General features: G+C 43.2%; 1 protein-coding gene across 2 annotated transcripts in view; it reads right to left on the bottom strand.

Annotated features, from left to right (window-relative positions):
- The window catches only part of ADAM12 (ADAM metallopeptidase domain 12), a 335,115-nt gene that overhangs the window by 126,622 nt on the left and 182,350 nt on the right, over positions 1 to 26,143 (bottom strand). For both annotated transcript variants that reach the window (XM_023637167.2, XM_070275598.1), the window contains one exon: positions 5,607 to 5,685. In XM_023637167.2, the coding sequence (XP_023492935.2) occupies positions 5,607 to 5,685 (79 nt within the window). The remainder of the gene's footprint in view (positions 1 to 5,606; positions 5,686 to 26,143) is intronic.

Raw genomic sequence — 26,143 nt, 5'->3', positions numbered from 1 at the left:
ATCACAGAACATAGAAAATACGGATCCCCCACCACAGAGACAACTACTAGTCACATGCCAGCACCCTTCCACCCAGGCTGCTTTCTAAGATGCTGGAGTTACAGCCTCAGCCTTCTTCATGTTCTAAGCCCAAAACAGACCCAACAGTGGCCGGACTCTCGTTTATCTAGTCCTCTGTTTCTTCTTCTCTCATATTGCATTTTTCTTCCCAAATGAGAAAAAAGGTCAAAAAATGCCTAAGAAAAGGAAGATTAGTAAGGGATATTGAAACAGAAAACACGAATTGGTTAAAATAACTTTGGAAGCATATCTTACATGTCCTGGATACGCCCGTATTAGGCAAGTACCATGCACCGTCACATATAATGGCTATCTGGAGGACTCAAGCCTATTGTCAGAGTATTTCCAGGATCTCTCTTTTTTCTGCTTCTATTTGGAACAACAAGTCACACTGTGAGGATAGCTTTAGTGCTAACTCTAAACGCATATTTTAAATACGATCATCTTAGCAAAAAGGAAAAAAAAAAGAAAGTCAAGTGTGAAGTCATGGCACCAACTCTGACTTATATCTAAGGTTGATCCTCAGATCTCCACTTTGGCCTCCATCTTTCTCCTCTACTGCAGAGCCACGTCTCCAACGCCTACTGAACACCTTTGCTTGGCTGATCCACCACAAACTCAACAGGGACAAACCTGTACTCATCGCCTCTGTCTTTCAAAACCAAGACTGCTCCTTAATGGTGCCAGTGAGAAACAAACCGCCCAACGACCAGCCTAACCAGAAGGGAGAGCACTGCTGGTGACAATGCTCATCCACTGTCACCGGATCCTGTCTCTTCTGCCTCCTCAAGCTCTCTTGAATTTGGCCAGTTCCATCCATTGCAAGGTCTACTTCGGCAGGCAAAACCTTCATCAATGACATTAGGCCTCTACCAAATCTTCTCACCTTCTCTCTACCAGTATTCCTACCAATCCATCTTCTATTCTGCCATCAGAGACCCCTTCGAAAGCACAGAACTAAACATGCCCTTCCTCTGCACATAAACTTTCTAAGGCTTCCATGTTTGAGTAAGATAAAGTCAAAACTCTTTAGTACCAAAGGGTTCATACCAACTGTTCCCTTCTTTACCCATTTTTAAAGACCACGATTAAATATCATTGTCTTAGTGGAATGGCCACCAACGAGTTAAAACTAACCACGGCCTCTACAATGTTCCAATGGTATTTTGTATATACCTTTTATTGTAGCAATTATATTAAAACATAATTGTTTTTATGTTTTTTAAGTGCCCCACCTCTCTAGTAGCAGAATTTATATGCCAAGGAGTATATTTTATTCAGCCTGCATCTTCATAGCCTAACGGCCTTCACACAAAAGGTGGTTAATAAATGTTTGCTGAGTGAATGAAAAAATGAATGAATGGATTCTGTGTGGCATCACCTAAGATGCTGCAATGGCTAAATGAATCATTTTTTGAAAATGTAGAGTATGCAAGATGCTGGGTGAGGCTCTATGGGGGCAGAAAGGAGATACGAGAAACATTTCCCACCCACAAGAGTCTTCTCATCTACATAATAAATAATATGGAGTAGATTTGAAGAAGTAGTACCAATTATAATAACACTTTTCATCTGAACACATGAATACATTGAATTACATTATAGACATACTAACGTTGAACCATCTTTGCATTCTCAGATAAGTACCATTTGGTCAAAAAGTATTTTTTAAAATATGTGCTGGATATATTTGTAACTATTTTACAGGATTTTTGCAACTATGTTCATAATTGAAACTAGTCTATAATATTCATTTTGTGGCTGCTCTTTTTCTGATTTTGGTAGTTGCTCTCTCCTCCCTTTAAATATATATTTTTTTCTTTTTAATTCTCAGGAACTATTTGTTCTTTATAGGTTTTATAAAATTCACCTGATAAAATCATTTAGGTTTGATGCTATTTTGGGGGGTGGATTTAAAAAATACTATTATTGATTTAATTTCTTTATATAGTTATATTTAAATTTTTCTATTTCACCTTGAACTAGCGTTAGGAATTCACATTTTTAAGAAAACGGTTAGCATTGTTCACGACATTTTCGTGATTTTAAAAATCTCTGTACAGCAATAGTTACAACCCTCTTTGTGTTCCTAATATTGTTTTCTTAGGAATTCTTCCTTCTTTTCTTGGTTCGTGTTTTGTTCCTTTCATTAATATTTTCAAAGAACCAGCTTTTGGTTTAATTGATTCTCTCAATTTTTTTGTCTTCCTTCTCATTAATTTCTGCTCATTTTAAAAAATCTTCATTTCTGAGAGAGGTATATTAAAATCTCCCTCTCTGGTTGTGGATTTGTGAATTCCTCGTGGCAATTATTTTGATTATTTTAGTTTTGAGACTATTTTACTGGCACATAGATGTTCACAATTCATTCACCATCCTTTTGAATTATTCCTTTTATCATTAAGAGATCACCCCCTTCATCCCTAATAATGCCCTTTTTGGCCCTAAGATCTAGCTTGTCTGATGTTAATACTACTGTGGCAACTTTCTTTGGGTAAGATTTGTCTACTATATCTTTTTCTATTTCTTTTACAACCATTTTGTATTTTTTTTTTTCCTCTTTGTCCCCAAAGCCCCTGGGTACGTAGTTGTATATTCTTCGTTGTGGGTCCTTCTAGTTGTGGCATGTGGGACGCCGCCTCAGCGTGGTTTGATGAGCAGTGCCATGTCCACGCCCAGGACTCAAACTGACGAAACACTGGGCCGCCTGCAGCGGAGTGCGCGAACTTAACCACTCGGCCACGGGGCCAGCCCCAACCATTTTGTATTTTGAGTGTGAATCTTGTAAAAATTATGCAGCTGGATTATATTTTAAGTTCTAAGTAGATAATCTGTTCCTACTTTAACAAACAGATTCAGTCTATTTACATATAATTAGATTAATATGTTGACTCATTGTTATCATATTATTTTGTGTTTATATTTATTCTGCTTCTTTTTAAATTCTTTTCCTTCTTTCCTGTCTTTTACTGGTTTGCTACACTATTTTTGTCCATCCTCTATCGTTTGGAATTATACATTCTGTTTTTCTATTCTTTTAACGGTTATACTAATTTGCAAGATACATACTTTCTTATCAAGCTCTAAAGTTAATCAGCATCTTTATTATTCTTAGTACAATACAAATTCTTAAACTGCTTTAAACCTATTTGCTGCCTGGTTTTAAAACATCCAAATTTAGTCATTATTGTTATAATTATTATTTTAAGTAGCCTTTTTAGATTTATTCACATGCAATTACTTTTCTTCCTATTGCCTCTGACATCCTTCCCTCGACTCTTGTGTCCAATTTTCTTCTTACTAAGATTTTCTTTGGTAGTTTTTCTTTGATAGATATTGTTAGAATCTGAGAATAGTAAATTCTCTTGTCTTTGCGTCTTTGAAAATGAATTTCACCCTTATTTTTGTAAGATAATTTAATTGAGTATAGAACGGAGGTTGACAATACTTTTCCCTCAGCTCTCTGAAGTTTTAATTCTATAGTTGCTAATAAGAAGTCTGTTGTCAGTTCAATTGTCATTTTGTACAAATCTTTTTTTCCTCTCGAGTGGTTTTAGGATTCCATCTTTGGTCCTGCAGTCTCGCTACCAGCCATCCTGGAGTGGGTTCATTTTCATTCTTCTTCCTTGGAACTTATGTCTTTCTTCAACTGGGAGACATTCTCATCATACTCTGTTTAAACATTGCTTTTTTCCTAATTTTTTTCTGTATCTTTACTCTGGAATTTCTATTAAGCCTATTCTGTTCTCTTTAAAATATTTAAATTTTTTCTCTGACTTTTCTATTATGTTGCATTCCTGGAGGTGCTAATTCTGTTGTTTCTCTTGCCCACTGATGCTTGCTCACAGTGGCTTTTATCATTGTGTGTTTTGTAATTTTGACTTCATCTTTAATATTTTATTATTCTCTGTTCTTGGTTATGTGGGCATCTCATGTAATCTGGGCTGTAGAAATATCCCTATAGAAAAATCTGGAGTTGGCTTCAATTTCAGGGACCCAGGGTTGCTGATTTGGGACCAGTTTTGAGGTTCATGTATTTACTGGGAATTCTATGCCTATGCTCGAATTAGAAATTTGGACACCAGTCTACCCCTTTCCACACATACACTTATGAGGTTATCTGGGGTTTCAATTTCTCTATTTTTTTATGAAATCTTTCTTCAAGCCAAGACACCTGGACACAATTCTCTCTGTTGCCCCTTCTCTGGACTGAAGTTTTTCTTGTCCTTTTTCACAGAAGAAACATTTCTCTGGGGGCCCAGCTTTTATGGGATTCTCAATCATAGACACCCACCTTCTCTTGTCCCAAACCCCAAGTACCAGGTCCTCTCTCTGGGCCCTGAATTGCCGTTTGGGGCCCCATGACCACAAGCCCCCAGCCTATTGCTCTGGGCTTCCATCCCTCCTTGTTCTGCCTCCTAGGGATTTCTCTGACTCTTTCAAACTTGCCCAGGCATTAACAAACAAGAGTTGGCATAACGCAGACAAGTGAGAAAGCGTGGCAGATGGTAATAGCTGCTCGACAACACTTCAGTTATGAATGTAAAGCCTACCTCTAAATAAGCTTATTCTTTTTTCTTTTTTTTTCTTTTAAGGAAGACTAACCCTGAGCTAACTACTGCCAATCCTCCTCTTTTTGCTGAGGGAGACTGGCCCTGAGCTAACATCCGTGCTCATCTTCCTCTACTTTATATGTGGGACGCCTACCACAGCATGGCTTTTGCAAAGCGGTGCCATGTCCGCACCCGGGATCCGAACTGGTGAACCCTGGCCTGCTGAGAAGCGGAACGTGTGCACATAACTGCTGCGCCACCGGGCCTGCCTGCTTATTCTTTTGAAAACAAATACCCATGGCTCTTTAAGACAAGTAACCTTCCTAAACCTCAGAGGGCAGAAACTTTCTTTGAAGCCCCATATTCACACGGGAGGCCGAGCACAGAGAATGCACAGCAAGTATTTGTTAAAGGAACAAATAAAATTAAGCATGTGTTCCAAGTCACATACAAAACATTAAATACCAGAAAAGCTAAGAGGTGACAAATATTACATGATAGTAACAACTACGTTATAGAATCATATCAACATGGTGGAGCATCTATAACAAGTAGGTTAAGCAGAGTCCCTTTTCCTTTGAGTTTCTTTAAGGTATTTCCAAGTTTAATGCAGCAACATTCAGCCCAGGGATGACTGCCTTCTGAGCCATCTCTAACTTTGCCTAGGTTTTCTAGAAGGGATTTTCGCAACTGAGCATCCCGCTGTCATTGGCAGGTGGTTTCCAGGTGAGCCTGCCGTAAAACCGTACCTCTGGCTTTACCGGCACATAAAACCAGTAAAAGCCATCCTGGACTGTCCGGGCCCATACCTGGCCAAAGCCAAATTTCCCTGGAGTTAGAATGGAACATCTATGCACTAAGTGACGCACACGCTCTTCTGGGGGCCCGAGTGAAGGATCTGGGCATGTGACTTTGCTTAGGACAAAGCAGCTACGAAGTTTAACAAGGATTTGATATCATAGTATCATGGTGGTTCAAACATGTAGGACTTACCGTGTAATTTCGAACAAGGGAGACATCAGTGCCATCTTGCAGGTAATGAGTTTCCGTGAAACCGCTAGCAAGGAGACCTCTGTGGAAAAACAAAAACAACATAAAGAGATGAGTGTAGAGTCACATTGATAGGCTTCTCGTGAATGTCTAGGCAGCAGGTGCATGGGTCTGACCCTCCTTGTTTTACAGATGACCCAAGGAGGCTCCCACAGACCTTTAGTCTGTTCAGCTTATCCAGGGAGAGTCAGGGGAGACCTGGCCAGGAGAGACTCAGATGCGCGTGCTCTGAACGGTCGACCTCACAGTACACATGGCCTTCCTTGCTCCCTCCCACCTCAGTCCTCCAGCGCACGCAGGTGTGCGCACATGCACACGTGCACATGCACACTGGAACATGCACACACACGCACACTCTTCTACAAATAGCACATCCAGATTTCTCAGTTGGGAGAACCACCCTTCTGGAAGTCACAGGCCCCACTATCCAGAATCGATGGCTAAGCTACCTACTAGGAAAACAATTCTAGATCCACAATATTGCTCTCCTTCTCCGCAGGTGAGAGAACCAGCTGTCACTATGAAAATGTCAAAGAGGAGTTCAGAACAATGAAATGTTAAAGCAGTGCTGTAGGAGGCGAGAAAAATTGATTTGGGACAAACTAAAATATTGAATTTCTAAGATGAATTGAAAGAAGAGAAAGATCTCTATTTATCCTAATTAAAATTGTATGCAACCTGCTGAGTCTTAATTGATGGTAGCAAAGCATGGGCTTATTTGATTTTAAATTATTTTGCGATTTCTTTTGTAAGGCACACCATTTTATCCTTTTCAACATAATTGGAGCAAGTATTTCCCATGCAGCTACCATGTGCTAGGTAGTGTTCTAGCTGCTGGATACAAAAATAAGGACACTGTCACCTAGTAGGGTGACAGAGGAAACATAATGCAGTGTGGGGAGGGCTGTCACAGAGGTAGGAATGGAATCTGACTGTGTGAACCAGCACACAGTAGGTGGAGTGTAGAGGAAGGGGCAGGCTTTACAGAGGGAGCTAGCAGATGGGGTAGGAGTTGGCCAGGCAGAGGAGAGGTGGGAAGAGAAGGGAGCTCCAGGCAGAGGGTGGCAGAACCAGGAGACCTGAGGGTCTGGAATCTGGAGAGCCAGGTTGCTGTGAGACAAGGAAGGGCCCTACACGGAGCCTGGGTTGTATCTATCTGGGCAATAAGGAGCTGAGAGTTGTTTTAAATACTGGATTCTGCAGGAGGCGCCGTCAACAGAGATGCTGCTGTCCGCCCTCCCCTGTCTTCAGAGAAGGCGCTTCACACTATTTGGTTCTGCTGGGGGTCGCTCCACCTCCGGTCCAGAGATGAACCTGGACAAGCTAACCAGTCACAACTCTTTCCTACAGCCTGCTTGGAGTGGGGCTTCCAGGGGAGAGCTCTTTCCTCTTTGTTCTCAAAGCTTCAGCCTGCTCCCCTGCTCCCTAGATTCAGGAGGATGCTGCCCAGGGAAAACTCAGCCACCATTCGGCTGTGACAAAGGGCAGAAAGGAGGTGCCCCAGGGACCCATTTCCCTCTCCTCTTCCTCAGTAAACCCCTCTCTCCTGCTTCAGCTGGTTAGAGTTGGGTTTTGCAATCAGAGTCCTGATAAATATGGAGGGAAGGAACAGAGGTGGGAAAGCTGCACATGTAACAGACGAGAGACACTTTCCTGATAGTCGGAATTCCCAGCCAAGTCCAGGATTGAGACGACTCTCCCAGTTTTACACGGATGTCAGTAGACTTAGGGTATGCCTGTTTTAAATCAGTTAGATCCTCACAGGGGCCTGAGTTGTGCTCTACTTAACAGCAAGTGTTTGAGAAGAGTGTGCCAAAAACATAACACACAGACACTCTCTCACACTCACTGACAAACGCCACGGACTCTCCCGCACCCCTCACTCTCCACTCTGCTCAGGGGTACACAAATCATGCTGCAGGAGGGTAACCTCCCTCTTGGCTTCTGGCCTCAAATCCCCATCTTCTATGCATCCCTCCTCCGAACTGTCACAGGACGACCCCTCCCCTCGTGCCCCCATCCCCCAGGCATGCTCATTGCCAGGGGGACTGAAGCCCTGCCAGGAGGGTCAGGAGCAGCGGAAGGGAAAGCTGGCAGGGGCAGGTGGGGGAGGCCCCTGAGGCCCGAGACGAGGAGTTTGGAGAAGGCAGTGGTGGTTGTCCTTCACACGGCAGAGAGCTCTGGAAAGGGTGGGGGGCCGGTGACCTTGCAGGGGCAGCTGCAGGGGTGGACGAGGGAGAAAGGGACAGGGGAGGTCAATGAATCTTTCCAGGAGGTAGTTCTGAAGGGAAGCAGAGAGGTGGGATGTGAAGTCAAGAGGCTGCAACCTGAGGGGAGTGGTCATCTAAAGGGACAGGCTGGAGAAATGGGGACAGAGAGGGGCAGGGGGCAGAGGGGCAGGCAGAAGGATGTACAGAGCACAGGTAATGCCGAGGAGGCAGCAGGAGCTACGGCCTGTGGGAGGCAGGACTCGTAATGGCCTCAGTGGTCTTGATGAAGGAAGGGGCTTGGTCATCTTTACGATCACAGAGAAAGGAGAAAAAGAAAAATTTAACATAATTGGAATTATATTATTACTACTTATATTATTTACTATTTATTAATAATTTTATTATTTTACTTATCTCATATTTTATTAATTTAGTAATTATTTAGTAACTTAGTAAATGCTCAACAATGCTGGATCCTTATTCCAAACGAACAAGGTATATGAATATCTAATACTAACAGGAGTAACTCACCCAGGAATCTGTAGAACAAAGAGATAATTTTTTGGTTTTCTAACTAAAAGCTAGTTTAGATGGATGTCCAAGGAGAAGACTTGTTTCATGTATGGGAGATATGGAAAATCTGCCAGGAAAGCTGAGGAGGGGCGAGGAAGAGCTTTTGGTAGATGACAGTCAGCAAACTTGAGGACAAGAGGAATTTGGGGGTTTAACAGCAGTAAAATTAATTATAAGGTTTTAAAATGTGACAGTACAGTAATAGAAAGACCCATGAAAATTTCTGCCTAAAAAGACCTACAGCTTTTCATTGTTGTCCAAATGTCACTTAAGCTAAACAGAAATACAACCACAGTCATCCTTTGAGCTCTAGAGGGTTCTTAAGCACTGTCACTCGTTTCCTCTTATTGAAAGAGGCTGAAGCCGGGGCTCCTGAGTCCAGTCCGCCTGTCCCCCTACAGCTAAGAGACTGATGATGTGCTCCTTTTTGAGTTTTTCTCCGCGTCTGGAGAAGAAATGCTGACGTACAGCTCAGATGCAGTAAGGCCATTTGTGCATGTCATGTCCTCTCACAGGGCGCTGAGGGAGGGCACTCGGTGAGAACAGGTGCTCGGGCTCTGAGTATCAGCCCCAGCACTGTGAGCTCAGAAAATCCAGAGCTTTCTCAAGCCTCAGTTTCACGTGATACACTGGGAGAAGAGACAGCAGGAGCAGATGGCGTGGCCTCTGAGGACCCTCTCCAACACTCAATCCCATAGGTCTGTGCTTCCACAGCGAGGGCTCCTGAAACTGGGTATCCATGGTCCACACACCGCGGAACACAACCTATCCTTTCCCCACTCCCATTTGCTCTCAGTGCTGGACGGTCCACCTCACATTTGCCTCAGGCTGTGAAGAGCCCAGGGCAGTGATGGAGCTGTCCAGGTCCCACTTTGAGGTCAAGCTACCCTCCTGCTTAAAATCCTTCACTGCCTTCCCAACACATTTGGAATGAAATCCCAGTGCATTCCATGGTCTCCCAGATGCTCACAACCTTACCGTCTCAATGCATCGTGCCCACTTTCCCTGTGGCTCATTCTACCCTAACCAATGCTGCCTTCTGGCTCATCCTAGAACATTCTACACCCTATCCCACTTAGAGCCTTTGCAATTGCTATGCTTGGAATATTCTCCACATGGCTTTTCATGGGGCTGGCTCCTTTTCACCCTTCAGGTATTAGTTTAAATATCTTCCCAGAGGGGGCTCTCCTGATCATCTTACCTAAAGCGGCTGCCATCACCACCGTTCCCCACGTCATAGAACCCCTTTGGTTTCCTATCTTATTTATTTATCTGTTTAATTATTTGTCTGTCTCCCCCTCAAGAATGTAAGTCACAGGAGGGCTCTTGGCTCATCACTGGGGCCCCACCCCCAGCCCAGGCACTGTGCGAAGCCCTTCATATGTATCTCATTTAATTCTGATGGTATCTAGTATCTGGCTTTGTGGGTTAGATACTATTTTTACCCCAGTTTAAACAGGGAAACTGAGATGCAGGGAGGTTAAGTGACCGCCCACGGTCACACCACATATGGCAGCACCAGGGTGCAGGGGTTTGCTTTAGAACTTGCCCTCTAACCCACTGTGTGGTGCTACCTTGACAAGCTGGGCGAGAGAGATTTACTGAGTGCCTGCTGCAGGTGCCCTGCCAAGCGCTGGATAAACACGTGTTGAGTGGAATAATGGATGGAGGGATGGATGGAGGGATGAATTTGAGGAGAACGCTGCAGGCACATGCCCTTTTCGTCCACAGCTATCCCCTCCCAACCCCGTGGAATGCGTCTCATATCCTTCTCAGGTGCCATGACTTGCCAAGGAGCCATGGATGAAAATGAGAAGGTGCTTAGTTGAGGCTCTCTAAGATGCGGGTGTAACTTAAAAGAAGCTGGAAGTCACAGGCTCCTTGAGAAAACTGAGAGAGGTGGGGGACAACGGCCTATTGGAAATGTGACGGCAATGGACTCGTTTCCTTTAGATTTCCCCAAGGAGAAAATCCAATTAGATGTATTCTTTATGTCAGCAAATGCAAACAGAAGGTGAATGCAGAATTTCAAGAGACCATTCTTTTTCTCTGCTTATTAGATTAGCTGATCTAACAAGGACTTCTGTTCTACACACCAGAAAATAAAATGCCTTCTAACTGTGCCAGCAGTTGATTTTGCCATTTTCCATTTGTTTTGCTGTTACAAGTGACACCTAAATATTCTCTCATTTAACCAATATTTATTATTAATCAATAAGACACCACACGAGCTCACCATCTGGTGAAGGGCACAGACCCAAAGAGTAACCAGAACTCCATGACAGAGATACACCCAAAGCATTGTGGGAGATCAAGGAACGGCTTCTAACCCAGAGGCCAGCTTGGGGGAGGTGGTACCCAAGTGAAGCACAAAAGATGGGGGAGAAGGAGTTAGGTTGGGAGAGGGGATAGTGAGGTGGGACGTGGAGAGGAATGGGGTGGGGGGGGGGGGACATTCCAGACAGACTTAGTATGTTCTCAAAGGCAGGGAGGGTACAGAAACAGAATGGTAGTGGGGGAGGGAGCAGAGGGGATGTGAAAGTAGGTGGAGTTCCAGGTGGTTGTGGTGTAAATTTTGATGTAAGGAGACATTCTGCTGCTGAGACAGGCAGACTGGGGACCAATCCTGCAGGTTGCCAAGCATCACTGACTTAATCCAGTGCAAAGGGAGCCGTTAGACACAAAGGGACCTGAACAGATACAAACTTTGGAGCTAAAGCCCACTCTGACAGCTCCAGTCTTATGTGGGTAAGACCTGAAGGAGGAGACACAGGCAACAAGAACGTTAGTAAGGAGGCTGGTGTGAGGGTCCGAAGGGCCAGACTAGGACATGAGTCTTTGGGATGGGAAATTCAGAAGGGGGGACAGAATTAGGAACCTCAGTATCGATTGAGATGGGTAATTCATAGAGGAGGCAAGGAGATGATGAGTTCAGTCTTGGCCATGTTGAGTGTGAGGTAGCCGGGAGACATTCTCCTGGATACGTCCAGTAAGCAGTGGACTCTATAAGGTTTAGGGTCTGGTCTAGGTTTAGTCTAAGGTTTTGGAGTGAAGACAGAGATGGAGACTCTCAGACAGCATACACTTTCTTTATGGGAGAACAAGTAAAATCTTGTCCTGTCCAATCGAGTATTATATTTTGATTTCAAAGTCTTTGGGTGCATATGGCTGAAAATGGTCATTTAGAATTTGCATTAAACCATTATGATGTAGATAACATTCTTCCTTGTAAAGTTTCTTACATTTCTAAAATGATTTGAGTATTGAAAAAAAAATTACCCCCAAATTGTTTTTTAGCTTAATACTGAAATTATCTTACTTGAAATTTACCATTATATTATTTAGTTGCAGAGTTTGAATGAGATGGATTTCATCAAAATGACATCTTTTATTCCCAAGGGCATAGGAGAGCAGGAAGAAACATCTCATTTTTACCTCTGGGAGCGCTTTTTCTATGCTCCCCACCCTTGGAGTGAGTTATTGTTTCTCTTGTGTTCTGCCAGGATTCGGCGACAGGATTTTCCCTGTTCTGTTTTATTTCTTGTTGACTTGTGTTCTCCCACATTGGGTTGAGCTAAGGGGCAGAAACTACATCCTTAAGCCTACCATAATGCCTAGCACACAGTACACAGCAAGTGCTTAAAAAACAAATGGATGACAAACACAGAATCATTATTAAAGAAAAGCAACCCAATTTGGACGGAATGTGTTCAAACTATTTGGATCAATTAAAAATAAAAGAAATATGGTTCAAAATTGCTGTCACCAATCATGGAGGGGGAATGGGAGTGGGGACAGTCACATGCACTCCCTAATTATTTCAAGCATTCCAAATGCTGTCAGGTCATCAAGACCAACCCTGACAACTTGTCATCAATTTGAGAACGGCTTAAAAGAAGGAAACAGGAAAAAGCTAAGAGACTGGCATCAATTACTTAGAATAAGAAAAAACTCATTGATGACATGTCACCTTTTTCCTATTATTTCTTTGAACACTATATGTATGGTTTGAGGGTTTAGTTATTCTGTGCATCATATTCAAGCAAAAGCGTCACAGGACATCTCTTGTTTGTCAATTAGCATCAGAAGGCCCTACAGAGACTCCTCGCAATGAAATCACACACAGACTACAGGCTTCACTGATCTCCCTCGCAGGCTCGTTTGGTATTCAAAGGATCCAGCCCAGTTTTCTGCCGAAGATTTACTTCCCCACGAGTTATTATTCCACAAATTACAAAATCACTCACATATAAATTTGGGTAATGGTTTTCTTTTATGGGAACTTGGAAATATAGCTACGAATACTTCCATATGAGGAATAACTGCCTGGAGCTTTAATAAAACACAGCACACGATAAAAATCATAATTAAAAATCATGATCAGGATTTTCCTACTTACTAAAATGAATATCCTTTATCAAAAATTATCAATTCCTCAACCAGAGCTAAATAAATACAGAAAAAAGATCGAGAGGAAAACCAATATGTACCCAGACTGGATCCTTCATACTCTGATAAAACCCACTGTAGTTTTCAGTGAAAACTCTAGAATGGCTGGAATCATGGCACTTGTGATATCACTGGATTGTCTGGACTATTTTACAGAAAGATCAGATAACTAATTCTCTATAAAGATAGTGCATTGAGGTATGAAATAATAGGAAGAAAATAAAAAATAAGAAAAAGAATCAGAAATCTGGTATTTTCTCTCACAGCATTGCTTGAACTTCTTTCAGAACTTGGTCTTTATGCTTTTTGTTATGGGGAAAGCCGTCCTGGTCAATAACTTATGCTCTGGGTTCTGGATTTGGGGAGTTTAAGCAAAGCACCACCACCATCACCATCTGTGTCTTGTCATCTCCATCATCATTGCTATCTCCCTCCTACTCTTGTTCACTGTTTGCTCACAGTGTGTCAGGCCCTGGGCCACCTGCTTTTCAAGTGCATTTCCTTACTTCATCTTGGCAGAGACCCTGTGGGTAGGGACTGTCATCATCTGCCTGACAAGGAAGAGGGAAACACTCAGAGAGGTTAAGCGACTTGTCCAAAGCCACACAGCGAGCTGGTGGAGACTGATCTTGACTCTATTTGGTTCCAAAGCCCACCTCATCCTAACCACTGGTCAATACTGCCTTGCCAGGAAGAAATGTCAGCACAAGCTTCTGAAGGTCTGAAAAGTAAGCAGCAGCGAATCATATTCTATCTTTTACTGAAGTTAACATTTTCCACAATGCAAAATGGGGCTTATGCTGCTTCTCTTAGCGCTCAGTTCAATTTAGCTACAAAATTCAAATTACTTTTGGTTATAACTTCAGCATTTTGGGATCCTAATTATTTAGAACTGTACATCTGTAAGAACAATAGAGCATTTACATTGGATTTTCTTTTGTTATTCTCCATTTACTAAAATACTCAAAATGATCAAAACAACTTGGTTTCTTTTTTCCTGGAATGAAAAAAAAAGTTCCCTTTCCCCAGCTCTTTCTCATTTAGTTTCACAAACTATAATAAATAAAACTGTTCATACAGCATTTTGGAAACTGTAGGGGACAATTAAGTTTCCTGCAAAATAATTTAATATATCGCTTGCATTTTAAGTCACAAATATAAAGAATTTTGGATCAAATCATGTGTCATTTTCACTGAAATACGTTATTATTCCTGTCATTTGGGACAATTCAGATGACCCTATCCATTCACGACATGAACAGATTCCACGTGCCACTGTTGACAGTTGTAGCCACAGGGGAAATCTCTTTAAGAACAGTAGGGCCCATTTGTCAATTGCATTTTCCAGCTGAAACATACAAGCTGGTGAAGAATGCTGGGCTCCTGCCTTTGCAGCACCTCAGCCGTCATTCCACAGGCCCCAAGGCTCTGGGCTCCTTTCTCCCTTTTAATGACCATCTGTAGTTCAAAAGTCTTTTGAATGTGGGCTTATCCACTGTTCCAGGCTGTTCTTGATGTGCTATGACTGTCTTAATAGTATGAGATTCATCAAGTTTAATTAACATAATTTTGAGAAAAATCGGGTTACAAAACATAGAGGAAAAGTTGAAAACCCAATAAACCATGACTTCCAAAGGTAAATAAAGCCCCAGTCCCACCTCTTTCGGATCGCAAGAATGGGTTTTATAGGTTAGCTTACATTGCCCTCTTCCAACATTTCTGCCGACACAGGTCAAACAGCTGTTTCTTTTAAGCCTTCCTTTTGAAAAATAATAGTCGGTTATAACAGCAGCAGCAGCAGCAGCAGCGGCGGCGGCAGTAACTGACATTCGTTTGAGCTCTTACCAAGCAAAAGCACCTTACATGCATTATTTTATTTAACTTTCATGACAACCTTAGTTGGAAGTGCCTGTTTTGAGATGAGGCACCTGGCTCATAGGGGTGCAGTGAGTGGGCCGGGGTTGCACAGCTGGTACTGTGTAGACAGTCAACCTCAGAGTCCAGGCTCTTACTGCTACACTTATATGACTTCTGCTCTCCGTTAGTCTGACATTCGCCTTTCAGATCATTGCCCTTTAAATGGACACTACATTTAATGGGCCAATTCCTGACTTTGAAAACAATAAGAAATTAATCGCAGTTTGGGTTGGGTGGGTCTATCCATTTTCCATTTATTGCCATGGGTTCAAAATGGAAAGGAGAAATTAGGAGCGGTATAAATCAGGGTTCTGTTCACCTCTAGCCTGAAGAATAAACACCTAAGTGTGTTCGTTGCATGTGGACTGGTGTAGGAAATGTTGACACTCTTCCGTACATAAAGACGTGAAAAATTCAGTAATGCAAGTGAGTGGAAAATCAAACCCATTTATATCTATTCATTGGGGCTAAACACTAACTGAAAATAATCACGTAGGCTTGACACCAGAAACATCATTCATTTTCTCACCACACACCTTGCCCTGCGTTGCAGGTGGTATTGATGAGCTGGTGCTCAAAGAGCCTCCACACGGTCTGCGATACGGCAGGCCACATTACAACTAGTGGTTCTTTAAATCTTTATAATTACACTGTGAGGTTGGTATTATGCCCATCTTATAGGTGGAGAGACTCAGAGATGTTAAGAAATTTATCCAAGGTCACAAAGCTAGTAAGTAGCAATAGACTTGGGTTGTTAGATGCTAACATATCTGATACCCAGCCTTTGGCCATCACTCGTACATGGAAAAACATGCTTCTCTTCTCTCCCATCCAACGAAATTCTTGGTGGATTATTTAAGGAATGGACCTAATTGAGTAACTGAATAGATGCACAAAGGGATTAAAACGGAGAGCAGTGCCTCTCCTACCGGCCTCAGTGTAAAGGGGGTAGGGTCTTCTTTATTTACTTCTGGGGCCCCGCCTCTAGGCCAGTTCCTGGCTCCCAAAAGGCTTGCAGTCAATATCTGCAGAATGCTTGGGCTGGTATATTTCCAAGTAATGAAAATCTGGACAAGAAGGCAAATCTACCTTCAAAATACATCTTCGGCAGGAGAGTAGCAACAGCGGGTGAGAGGAAATCTGGCTCCACCGTTTTCTTCTCTATGATCTTGGACATTAAACTTGACCTGGTTGTACTGGAGTTTCCTCATGTAAAACATGGATGATGTTACCTACCTGACAGAGTTCTTGTCAAGATAGTATATGTTGAATGCTTACAAACGTGCCTGACCCAGACCATGTGCTTATTCAATAACTGCAAGCAATTATTATTATTGATAAACCTGTCAGCTTCCATCCATCTCATCCCCCCCATCTCCCTGGTCCAAGTCACGATTTTCTCTCACCAGGCCTTCTGTGATAGCCTTCACACCAGACTCCTGTCTTCACTCTCGCTCCTTTCCAATCCATTTTTCACACAATGTCTAGAGCCAAGTTTTTAAAACAAAAATCAGATCATGTCACTCTTCCACTTAAAACCCTAAACTGCCTCTTATAGAACCTGGAGTAAAATTCAAATTCTATGTGCCGACTGGCCCCCGCCTCCCCCTCTCCATGCCCAGCTCACCTTACTTAGGCTCCGAGGCCATCTCTCCTTATCTTGGTCTGGAACATTCTTCTCTTTTTCTCTACTTGTCCAATTCCTAGGAGCCCTCACCTGAAACCACGTTTTCTGGAGCAGCCTTCCCTTCCTGCCCCTTTCTAAATCTGGGCCCCCTTCGTGGCCCTCTTGCAGGACCCTGCTCTGTTCCTACAGCACTCATTGCCACTTACTGCTTATTTGTTCTGTGGCATGTTTGAGGTGTGCATCTCTTGTTAGGGTTGGGGCCTCATCTGTCTGATCCCCTCTGAATCTTCAGCCTTAGATGAGGGCCTGGAACCTGGCAGGTGCTCAACAAACATTTTTTGAAAGACTGTAATAAGAATGAGAAAAATACATCAGAGTTTCTCATAGACAATGCAGAGTCAAGATTGCTTAGCTGCTGTTTAAGAGTGTGAGAGTTTCTTCCTACTCGAAAAAACAAAAACCAATAATAACGAACACCCCCTGCCCTACACACAAAGCTTGACAGATAAAGATGCTTTCACCCTTAAAAGTCCCACCACCCAGAACAGATGTGGTCTTTTGGTCATAATGTAGAGCAAATAATATACTAAAAAAAAGAACTCTTCAAAGAATCTTTTCTCAATTTTTAGCGTGAAAAAAAAGCCTAGCCAGATTATTTAGAACCACCAAATCAAAACACCTTTAATCCTTGGATGCACAGCTTTAAACCTGAAAAATAAAATGCCTCTGGTATGCGTGTACCTTCTTCAAACCAGCTGACATTCGAGAGGCTGCTGGTGTTAACCAGCATCTTCCCCACGGCCCAGAGCTGGGAGTCCAGCAAGACTGCAGGTCTGACGACCTGGTAAGCTATTTCACAGAGAGCTGGATGCCGTTCAGCCCGTTTTCCTCACCCACACCGCTTGATGAAGAACTTTTATTAATTGGTGCTCTGAGGCAAAAGGGGATTTTCTTGGCCTCGGCGGAAGCCAGCCCGCCAGCTCCCAGGCAGACTTGCAGACTGGCCAGCTGGGCTCTCTTAAAAATTGACCTACATTGAACCAAACTCGTCGTATGTGCGTTAGATCAAATTCGTTCCCTTCTGCTCGCTCAAAGACAGTTCTGCTCTGCAAATTTCCACACCATCAGGGCCAAGAGACAGATGCCTGGAGTGACCTGGGGTGGAGAAAAGACCCCAACTTTCTCAAGTTGTCTAAATCAGCCACTGAACCGCTCAGACCCTCTTAGGATGCTACCAAGTGATGCGCTTGGGTTTGGAAATAGACATCTTTCTTCTTTTTAGAAAGGTGCCTCCTGGCTGCGACCCTGGCGCGCAGAGCCACAGTCAGTGCAAGCACACCTCCCTCCCGTGCAGGCCGCAGCCCGTGCCTGCTCACATCCCTGAGGCCGAGGCAGAGAGGTCCCAAAAAGCCACGGATTTCTGCCAGCATGGAGCGGGCACCCATGCCTGTGAGGGATCTGTGTGAAAAGCACACTTCTTTGGGATAATAAAGGGTTGTAAAATGTAAAATTGTGAAATGAAACCAGAAGCCCCATCTGAATTCTAGTTGCTGTGTTCTTCGTAGGAAGCATTCTTCTGTTTTCATTTTTTTTTGGTAAAGAAACCACAAGAAGGAGTACTTGTAATACCCAAGCTGAATATTTCTCTTTCCCAGTAAGCGCTCTCCAAATGCCTAGTTGATTTACCAGCTGATCAGCAACTGGGCTTTTCGTATCTGGAAGGGTTTTGCATTTAGACGTCAGGCTGTCAAGAACCCTTGGGGAAGAAGAACCGGAGAACAGACACCAGTGACAATGGGCCATCGATGGATTTCTCTCCGGGATAAAGGCCACCCCAATCAATATCCCCACAGCTGGGCCTCTGACCTATCTGCCCCCTCCGCATGGGCTCTCCAAGGGTAAATGGACACTTTTCACAGTGCCTTGGTTTCTCATTCAGTTCCACCTGCTAGGTTACACGAAAGTCGGCTAATTCTAACAGCTAATTTTCCACAAGCACTTAAGTCATTTAGTTAGAACGATGGTTGGTACTTTCATTATTCTTAGGATAGGGCAATATGAATTACCTTGCTGATTTACTTAAGTAACACAATACATGACAAATATTACCCTAGGTCATGAAAAATAGAGATCTTTAATAAGCATCACACTCTCCAACTGTAAAATTGGTTAAAAACCACGACAGGGGCGATTGGTTGGTGCGTATTTGATCGAAGCAGTAATCCATTACATGTAGGAAATCCTCAGAGCTCACTTGCTGCCCAGGCATCCTAACATGTCACTTACTTGGAGTGCATTTAAAAAAAGCTGCTGGCATTTCAGCAGTGACAAATCTTAGAGCACCAGGCTGAGAGTTAGAGCTTCTTCTCACTGTAACTTGTCTGTAGCTAAGTCTCCCAGCTGACCCGGGGACAGGGCAAAAATGGATACCTACGTGATGCACACAGCCCGGAACATTACTTCACTTCTCAGGATGGACTTTGGCCAGAAAAAAAGACAAACGTGCTTCCAAATTTTCTGGCTTCCCAGCCGTGGATCTGTTTCTCAGATGACAATATTGTGGTTTCTTTTAAAAAAAGAAAACAGAAGAATACTTCCTCTAAAGAACCCAGCAACTAGAATTCAGACGGGATTTATGGTTTCGTTTTCACACAACAATCTTGCACGCAAAGTTGGGAATTGGGATTACCTCATGTGTGCTACTAAACTCATATTCTAAAAACATGCTCCAGAAAGGAGTTCTTTATTAAAAGCTGAAATCTTTCCATGTGTCTGGGGAAAAAAATAGCAAACTATCTCGAGGAGGAGGAAGGCACAACTTAAAGATTAAAAAATGTAAGTTACAATGATCTGCCTCAGTAATCTCTCCTAATGGCTTCATGAAAAAAAATAATATAATCACCTACAAGCTTATTGAATTAATCAGGACTTCTCGGGGGGTCGGAAAACAAGTATGTATCCTGTATGTTCGGAAACTGAGGAAATGGATCAAACTAGAAAACTGATAAAATGTCAAGTTAGTGTTCTTTATTTTTCCCATAAGTGTGGATATTTCCAAAAATTAAACAGTCACATTTCAACTCTCTGGAAGTTCGAGCATTGTTTGGCCCAGGACATATGAATCTGGACCAGTCCTGGGGAATTCTTATTCGTTTTGCTGGGTGTGACAACGGCACTGTGGTCACATAAGAAAATTTCCTATTATTTCAGAAACGCATACTGACGTGTGGAGGGGTGAAATGACATGACTTCTAGTGTCTGTTTAAAATGACCTCAGAAAAGAGGGGGCACCAGAGACAACAAGTGCGGCAGTCTTAACCTTACCGAGTCCGGGTGAGAGGTGTGCGGGCAGGGCTTTCAGCCTGGGCACTGTTGGCATTTGGCACCGAATAACTCTTTGGTGGGGTCTTTGGTGGGGGCCGTCCTGTGCGACGTAGGATGTTTACCAACACCTCTGGCCTCTATGTGCCAGTAACAATCCTTAGCTGTGACAACCAGAACTGTCTCCAGACATTGCAAAACCTCCCCTGCAGGGCAAAATTGCCCTCAGTTGAGAACCATTGGTATGCAGGAGGATTAAAATGCTATTTTCTCATCTCTAAAATATATTTAAAAGGTTTCAGAATAAAAAGTTTTAAAGTTAATGGAGGAATAAAAGTGTGAGAAATGACGATGCTGATGCAATCTCTTGGCCTGTTTGAAGAATATATCTGAGGAGTGTGGCAGCGGATGCCCAGGGCCTGGACTTCCGAGACTTTCTCAGAGTCTGGTCCTGGACCTCAGCCTCAGAGCACAGGAGGGATGTGCACCCATCTCAGCCCAGGGAGTCAGCATCTCGAGGGACTTGGGCCCAGGAACGTGCATTGTAAAAAAGAGCATTAGTCCGTTATTACATTGTATTCCATATGCTTTATCCTTTGTGTTGGTGTGTACCCAGGCTCCCTTTCTGTCTGTCTGTCTCCCTCCTCCCCACAAACACACACACATCTTTTTCTAAACTATTTGAGAGTAAGATATACATGCCATGGCCCTTCACCCCTAACTACTTCATGGTGTATTTCCTACGAACACGGATGCTCTCCTATTCACCACGTTTCAGTTATCGAACGTCAGTAAGTGTCACACTGATGCACCCTCTCCACTCTTCCAGTCGTGACCCTAAGTTGGCAGCTGACTCAGTGACGTTCTTTGCAGCATTTATTCCCCCCATGCCAGGACGGAACCCAGTCTAGCATCATGGATTGCACTAGGTCATGCCCTCCTGCCTCTTTTTTTTATTACTAACAATTTTGAGAAATAATTCACACACCATACAATTCACCCACTCAAAATGTACAATTGAGCGATTTTTCATATGCCCACAGAGTTGTGTGACGTCCAGCACAATGTGACCTTAGAACATCTTCATCCTTCCTTGGCCTCGACCCTGCACGCATTACCCTTAGCTTCCTTGAATTAGGAACATTTCTGCTGCTTTTCTTTTTCTGACATTGATGTTTTTGAAGAATACAGCCCCTTCTCTTTTCTAATAAAATGTTCTTCATTTGGGTAGGCCTGACATTTCCTTGTGATTCTCAACCAAAATTCCTCCTAGTTGGTGTTGTGTCCTCCTGAGGGTGTCCCCTGTGAAGGCACGTGGTGTCCATCTGTGCCCTCCCTTTGATCACCTGGGCAAGGTGCTGCCTGGCTTGCCCACTGCATAATCACATCAACAGGTGCTAATCTGGAGGGACATTTGGATGAGGAGGAAAAATGTGCATGGTCTTCAAGGGGCTCTGCATAGACTGCTTGTGATCTGGAAGGAGGGAATACCAGGCAGTTATTTTGGGGCTACTCGCGTCTCTGCCCTTAGGCACATCGTCTGAAGGATGAAGGTGCCCACTCGGTGCTTGCCAGGGAGCGGACCATAGACTGGTCCCGTCTGAGCAGCCACCCTTCCCAAAGTTAACCCAAAGGTGGGCCGCCTGGTTGTTAATAATTCCCTGGACACAGCTCATCTCCTGTGGATGCTTTACAGGAGGACCTCGTGGAGAAAGAGAACAAGCTCTGGAAGGAGGAAGGCTGTCTTACACTTCCCAGAGGCACCTCTCACGTGGGAACAAGCAACCCGGCTCTCCAGCCCACCTTCAGTTCAGGTGGCCTCGCAATCGGTTTCCCCGAAAACACTCAGCTCGCCCGCGACGAGCCCGAGCCCAAGGACCCCAGAGGATTCCACTTCTCTTTCACTCTGCTCGGGCCTTGCACCACTCTCCTAAAATTTCCACAGCAAACTGTGGAAGCCACATTGGGAAAACGGCCTCTCTCTGCTCCTGCAAGGTGAGAAGGCGGCGGCAGGGAAGGTGAAACTGAATTAGCCGCTGATGGACGAAGGGGGAGCAGGAAATTACTTGGGGATGAAGAGCAACAGATGTTTCATATGGAATCGCTTTCTCTCCGGGCCAAAGCAAACCCTGTCCTCCTTGCTTTATGTGCTTGACACAGCTGAAAGCCGCAGAAGTGGGGGGCCTGCCCCAGGCAAGCAGAGCATTTCTGCCCAACAAGTGTGGGAGCTGGGGGGTGGGGGAGAGGCGGAGACCACCTCCAGATCCTGCGGGAATGGTCCGAAACACAAAGACGCAGCCTACAGCATCACTTCACAAGGACCCACAGCCAAAGTAAACAGAGCAGCACACACAAGGAGACGGCGTATTTACAAACAGAGGAACGAACCCCGTCAGAGCGACAAACACGACCTTCAGAGGACCGGGGACACAGAGGCCATCGGGCCCCACACCAGGTGCCGAGAATTTCACCTCTCCTCAGCCTTGACCGGCCTGCTCGCAGGGCAACGTTACAAAACATTATTATTATTTAATCGTAACAATAACAATTGCTCAGAAAATAAAAATCAAAACAGGCAAACCACTGGAACACCAAGAAGAGATTTCTAAGGGTTTTTATTTTAAACATATGTTTCTAAAACAGTCGGTGAAGAGCGCCAAAAACACAGCATCAAGTCTATTTTCCTTTTTCTGTGCACATGATTTGCTTTGGACACTGCCCATAAATGCCCTAAAATTTTTTCTCTCATCAAAAACAATTGGGGACACCACAAGGGGTTCCGAAGCCTAGCCTATTGTTTCATTCCAGTGGAGCGAGAGCGAGGAGACGTGATGTTGGTGTGACGTGAGCGTGAAGTTGTGGGGGGCTGTGGGGAAACGGGTTAACCCATCTCATCGGATTGCACAGGAGAGGCGGCGTACTGGACGGTGTTTGGGAAAACCAGCAAGGTGGCTGTGGAGGGGGAGCAAAGACCCTGCATTCCCATTCTGGAATTCCATGGGGGCCGTGGGGTCGTGCAAGGGAGCCCAGCTGGCATTCAACCCCCCAAAGTGGGTGGAATATTCTCTTCCCTTCTTTTGGCATATGGGCCCCGGAAGATGTCTCCCCAAAGCTGTGGGACAGAAACCCACACTCCCTGTGTGCGAGCTCAGCATAAAGAAACGGCTGTCCTCACTCTCACCCCGCACACCACCGAGCGCTTCTCTAAGGGAGCGAGTTCACCAAGGTCCTCAGGCCGAGGGTCAGGGAGCTCGGTGGCTAACAAAATAAAACAGACCACGTGCTGTGTTAGCTCAGTGATGTCACATAACAACTGCAGAACCATCTCAAGTAAGAAGATCCTTGGGGACTCCACCTGAAAGAGCATCGGGAATTAATACACATTCAAGGTCTTCTCTGGCCCCACAGCCCTTTTGTGTCAAAGGTTCACAACTCAAGTGAGAAGGGTGAACGTGCCCTCTGCCCAAAGCCATGGTTCAAACTTCTGGCTTTGTTATCCTTCAGCGTGGGACTAATGACCACAAGGCCTCTTATGGGATTCATTTACATTGGACATAAAGTAGAGTTTACTGTCGTCTTAAATAAAGACACTAGATGAAATTTAAGACACATGAAGGGCAGAGAGAATATAAAACCAGAAATGGCAAGACAATGCAATTCTGAAGAGAGCTCTGAGTCACTGATCTGGTGCGTATTCTATCTTGTGTTCAGAATAAGTAAATAGCTGAATTAAGTATATTCTGCATTATCTGTGTTTCAGACCAATACAGTTCTTTTGTTTCAGTTGTATAGGAAACAACAGTGTAACTAAAATATGATAATCTTCTTTTAGTCTAAAAATAATGACCTTATAGAAAATAAATTGGAATAAAAATTTGATTCATAAGGGCTTTTAACAAAATCTCTCGTCTCCTAGAGCATGGAGATTTACACGCTAAACATGAGGCGATTGTTCAAAGCGAGGTCAGTGGACCGGAGGCTCCTTCCTCTGAGGGTTTACTGCCAAAGCCCAGAGAGAAGAAGGTGTAGAAAGAAATCTGCAGCTGTGGCTCCTAAATTTTCAGAAAAGGGTCCCGTTCATTTAAATAGGAGTCATCCCATTTGTGTAGAGCCATAGTGAATGTCACTCTAGCATAATATTTAAGCATGAGTGTGCCAAGCGGTGGTGGTGGGGGGGCAGGGGGATAGGGAAGCAGGGGGGAAGGGAGGGAGAGAGCACGGTGGGATGCAGTTGGTGCTCATCTATGGCCGGATGTTCCTGCAGTTCTATTATGGGAAATGTTTATGACAGCCTTTTACAAAAGGAGAGGCCAGGTTGTCAAAAAATACTAAGAAAAATGTAGAATGCAAAAAAAAATGAGTAAAGGATCAGAAGACAGGCTATTTGGAACACTGATCATTATTATTATAGAAGAACGATAGTGGCCACCATTTACTGAACTCCTACTGTGTGTCATGAGGGTGCTATGCATACTCTCATTTAATACTTAAAAAGACTCATAAGGTCCCATGATTTGGCCCATTTTAAAGAGGAGACAACTGAGGCACAAAGAGATTACATAGTTTGTTTCTGATGACACAGCTAGTAAACGGCAGATGCGGGACTGGGACCTAAATTAGCTTGATTCCAGACCCTGTTTCAAAGCCTCCTGCTGAAGACTCTGACAGAGTAGGTTTTTTTCCAAACTGATTATTTAAAAGACAAAACTAAACAACATTTTGCTTTAAGAATGTGGGAAGGAAGCCCAGGGAAAACCTAGATACAAATCTGCAAACAAACAAAAAATAAATACAATACAATGAGTAAAATACAATAACAAACCCAAGAGTCAGCCCAGGCTCCACGATGGTGCAACGAGGACGGGAGCGCAGTTGCTATAGAAGCCGTTCTTCATCACCAGGCTTTGGGCCAACAAGACAGGAAGGTTTTGCACTTGGTTGGAGGTACTTGGATATGAGCAATGTGCCACTTAAGTCCTTGGCATCTTAATTCAGCTTCATTAAATAAGAGTCTCTATGTGTTCATTCAATTTAATTTGTTAACCTCAACTTGAATAAAATTGCAATCTCTAATTTAATTTTGGAACTTTTTCTTGCTAACAATAACTGAGTAAGCTTTTGTGTCTTATGTATGGCCGTCATTGACGTGAACAATGGCTGTGTCAATATCTCAGCTTCTACACTGGACAAATGTTACAGCCATTTCAAAAATCTTTCCAATATAAATGGGATGGACTCTCTCTGAGAGAACAAATGTGGTCTCAAACAATCAAGAAACAAACTATTTTAGTTATGAAGCTCCATATCAGAGGAGTTCAGTTTATGATAACATGGTACTGTTATCAATTCATATTTTTATGAAATTAAGGGAATTTTATACCTTAAGTTTAAATCAATAAAACATGTTAGAAAAATTAAGAAATACTCCTTCTATTTCCTTTTTGGCTTACCTCGGTACTCACTGGAAGACACTGGCTTTTTTTTTTTGGATAAACATCTTTAAGATATTTCTATAGACAGCAGCTGAAAATTTACATAAGGGTCAGTCTCTTCTATGTAGAAGAGCAACATAGAAAAAACGGACGCATTTCCTTGTATCTTATAAAAATAATTGCTTATTTTTTATCCTTTCTTTTATGATATCAAAAGTACTAGAACACAACAAAAACAGGCTGCAGACAAAGAAAAAATCAAAGGAGATAAAAAGATGAAACTAGAAGACTTCACAAAGAATCTTCCTGTGCTACCTTGTGGAAAAGTAAAACAGGAAATGTCTCCATTGTATGTGAATTGGAAAATATGACATGCAACTGTCAAAATCCACTCAAGAAGCCCCCAATCCACACGATTGAACTGTTTATTTCACAAATATAAGCAGAGCATGTGGCAATCTCCCATTGTTCCAGCCAAAAGTTGTCATGAGTATCAATTAAAAATGGAGTAGTTCTGAGAGGAAAGTTTATAGTGATAGACGCCTATCTTAATAAAATAGAAAGCTCTCAAATAAATAACCTAACTTCACACCTCAAGGAACTAGAAAAAAGAAGAACAAACTAAGCTCAAAGATAGCAGAAGGAAGGAAATAAAGATCAGAGGCGAAATAAATGAAATAGAGACCAGAAAAACAATAGAAAAGATCAATGAAACTAAGAGCTAGTTTTCAAGAAGATAAACAAAATTTACAAACCTTTAGCTAGACTAAGAAAAAGAGATTTAACAGTCAAATCAGAAATGAAAGAGGAGACATTACAACTGATACTACGGAAATACATAGGATCGTAAAAGACTACTGTGAACAATTATATGCCAACAAATTGGATAACCTTGAAGAAATGGATAAATTTCTACACAAATACAACTTACCAAGACTGAACAAGGAAGAA

This window comes from Equus caballus, chromosome 1 (assembly GCF_041296265.1).
Source record: "Equus caballus isolate H_3958 breed thoroughbred chromosome 1, TB-T2T, whole genome shotgun sequence".
In the NCBI taxonomy this organism is placed as follows: Eukaryota; Metazoa; Chordata; class Mammalia; order Perissodactyla; family Equidae; genus Equus; species Equus caballus.
The sequence above is the reverse complement of the archived record's forward strand: the minus strand, read 5'-3'. Positions and strand labels throughout refer to the sequence as shown.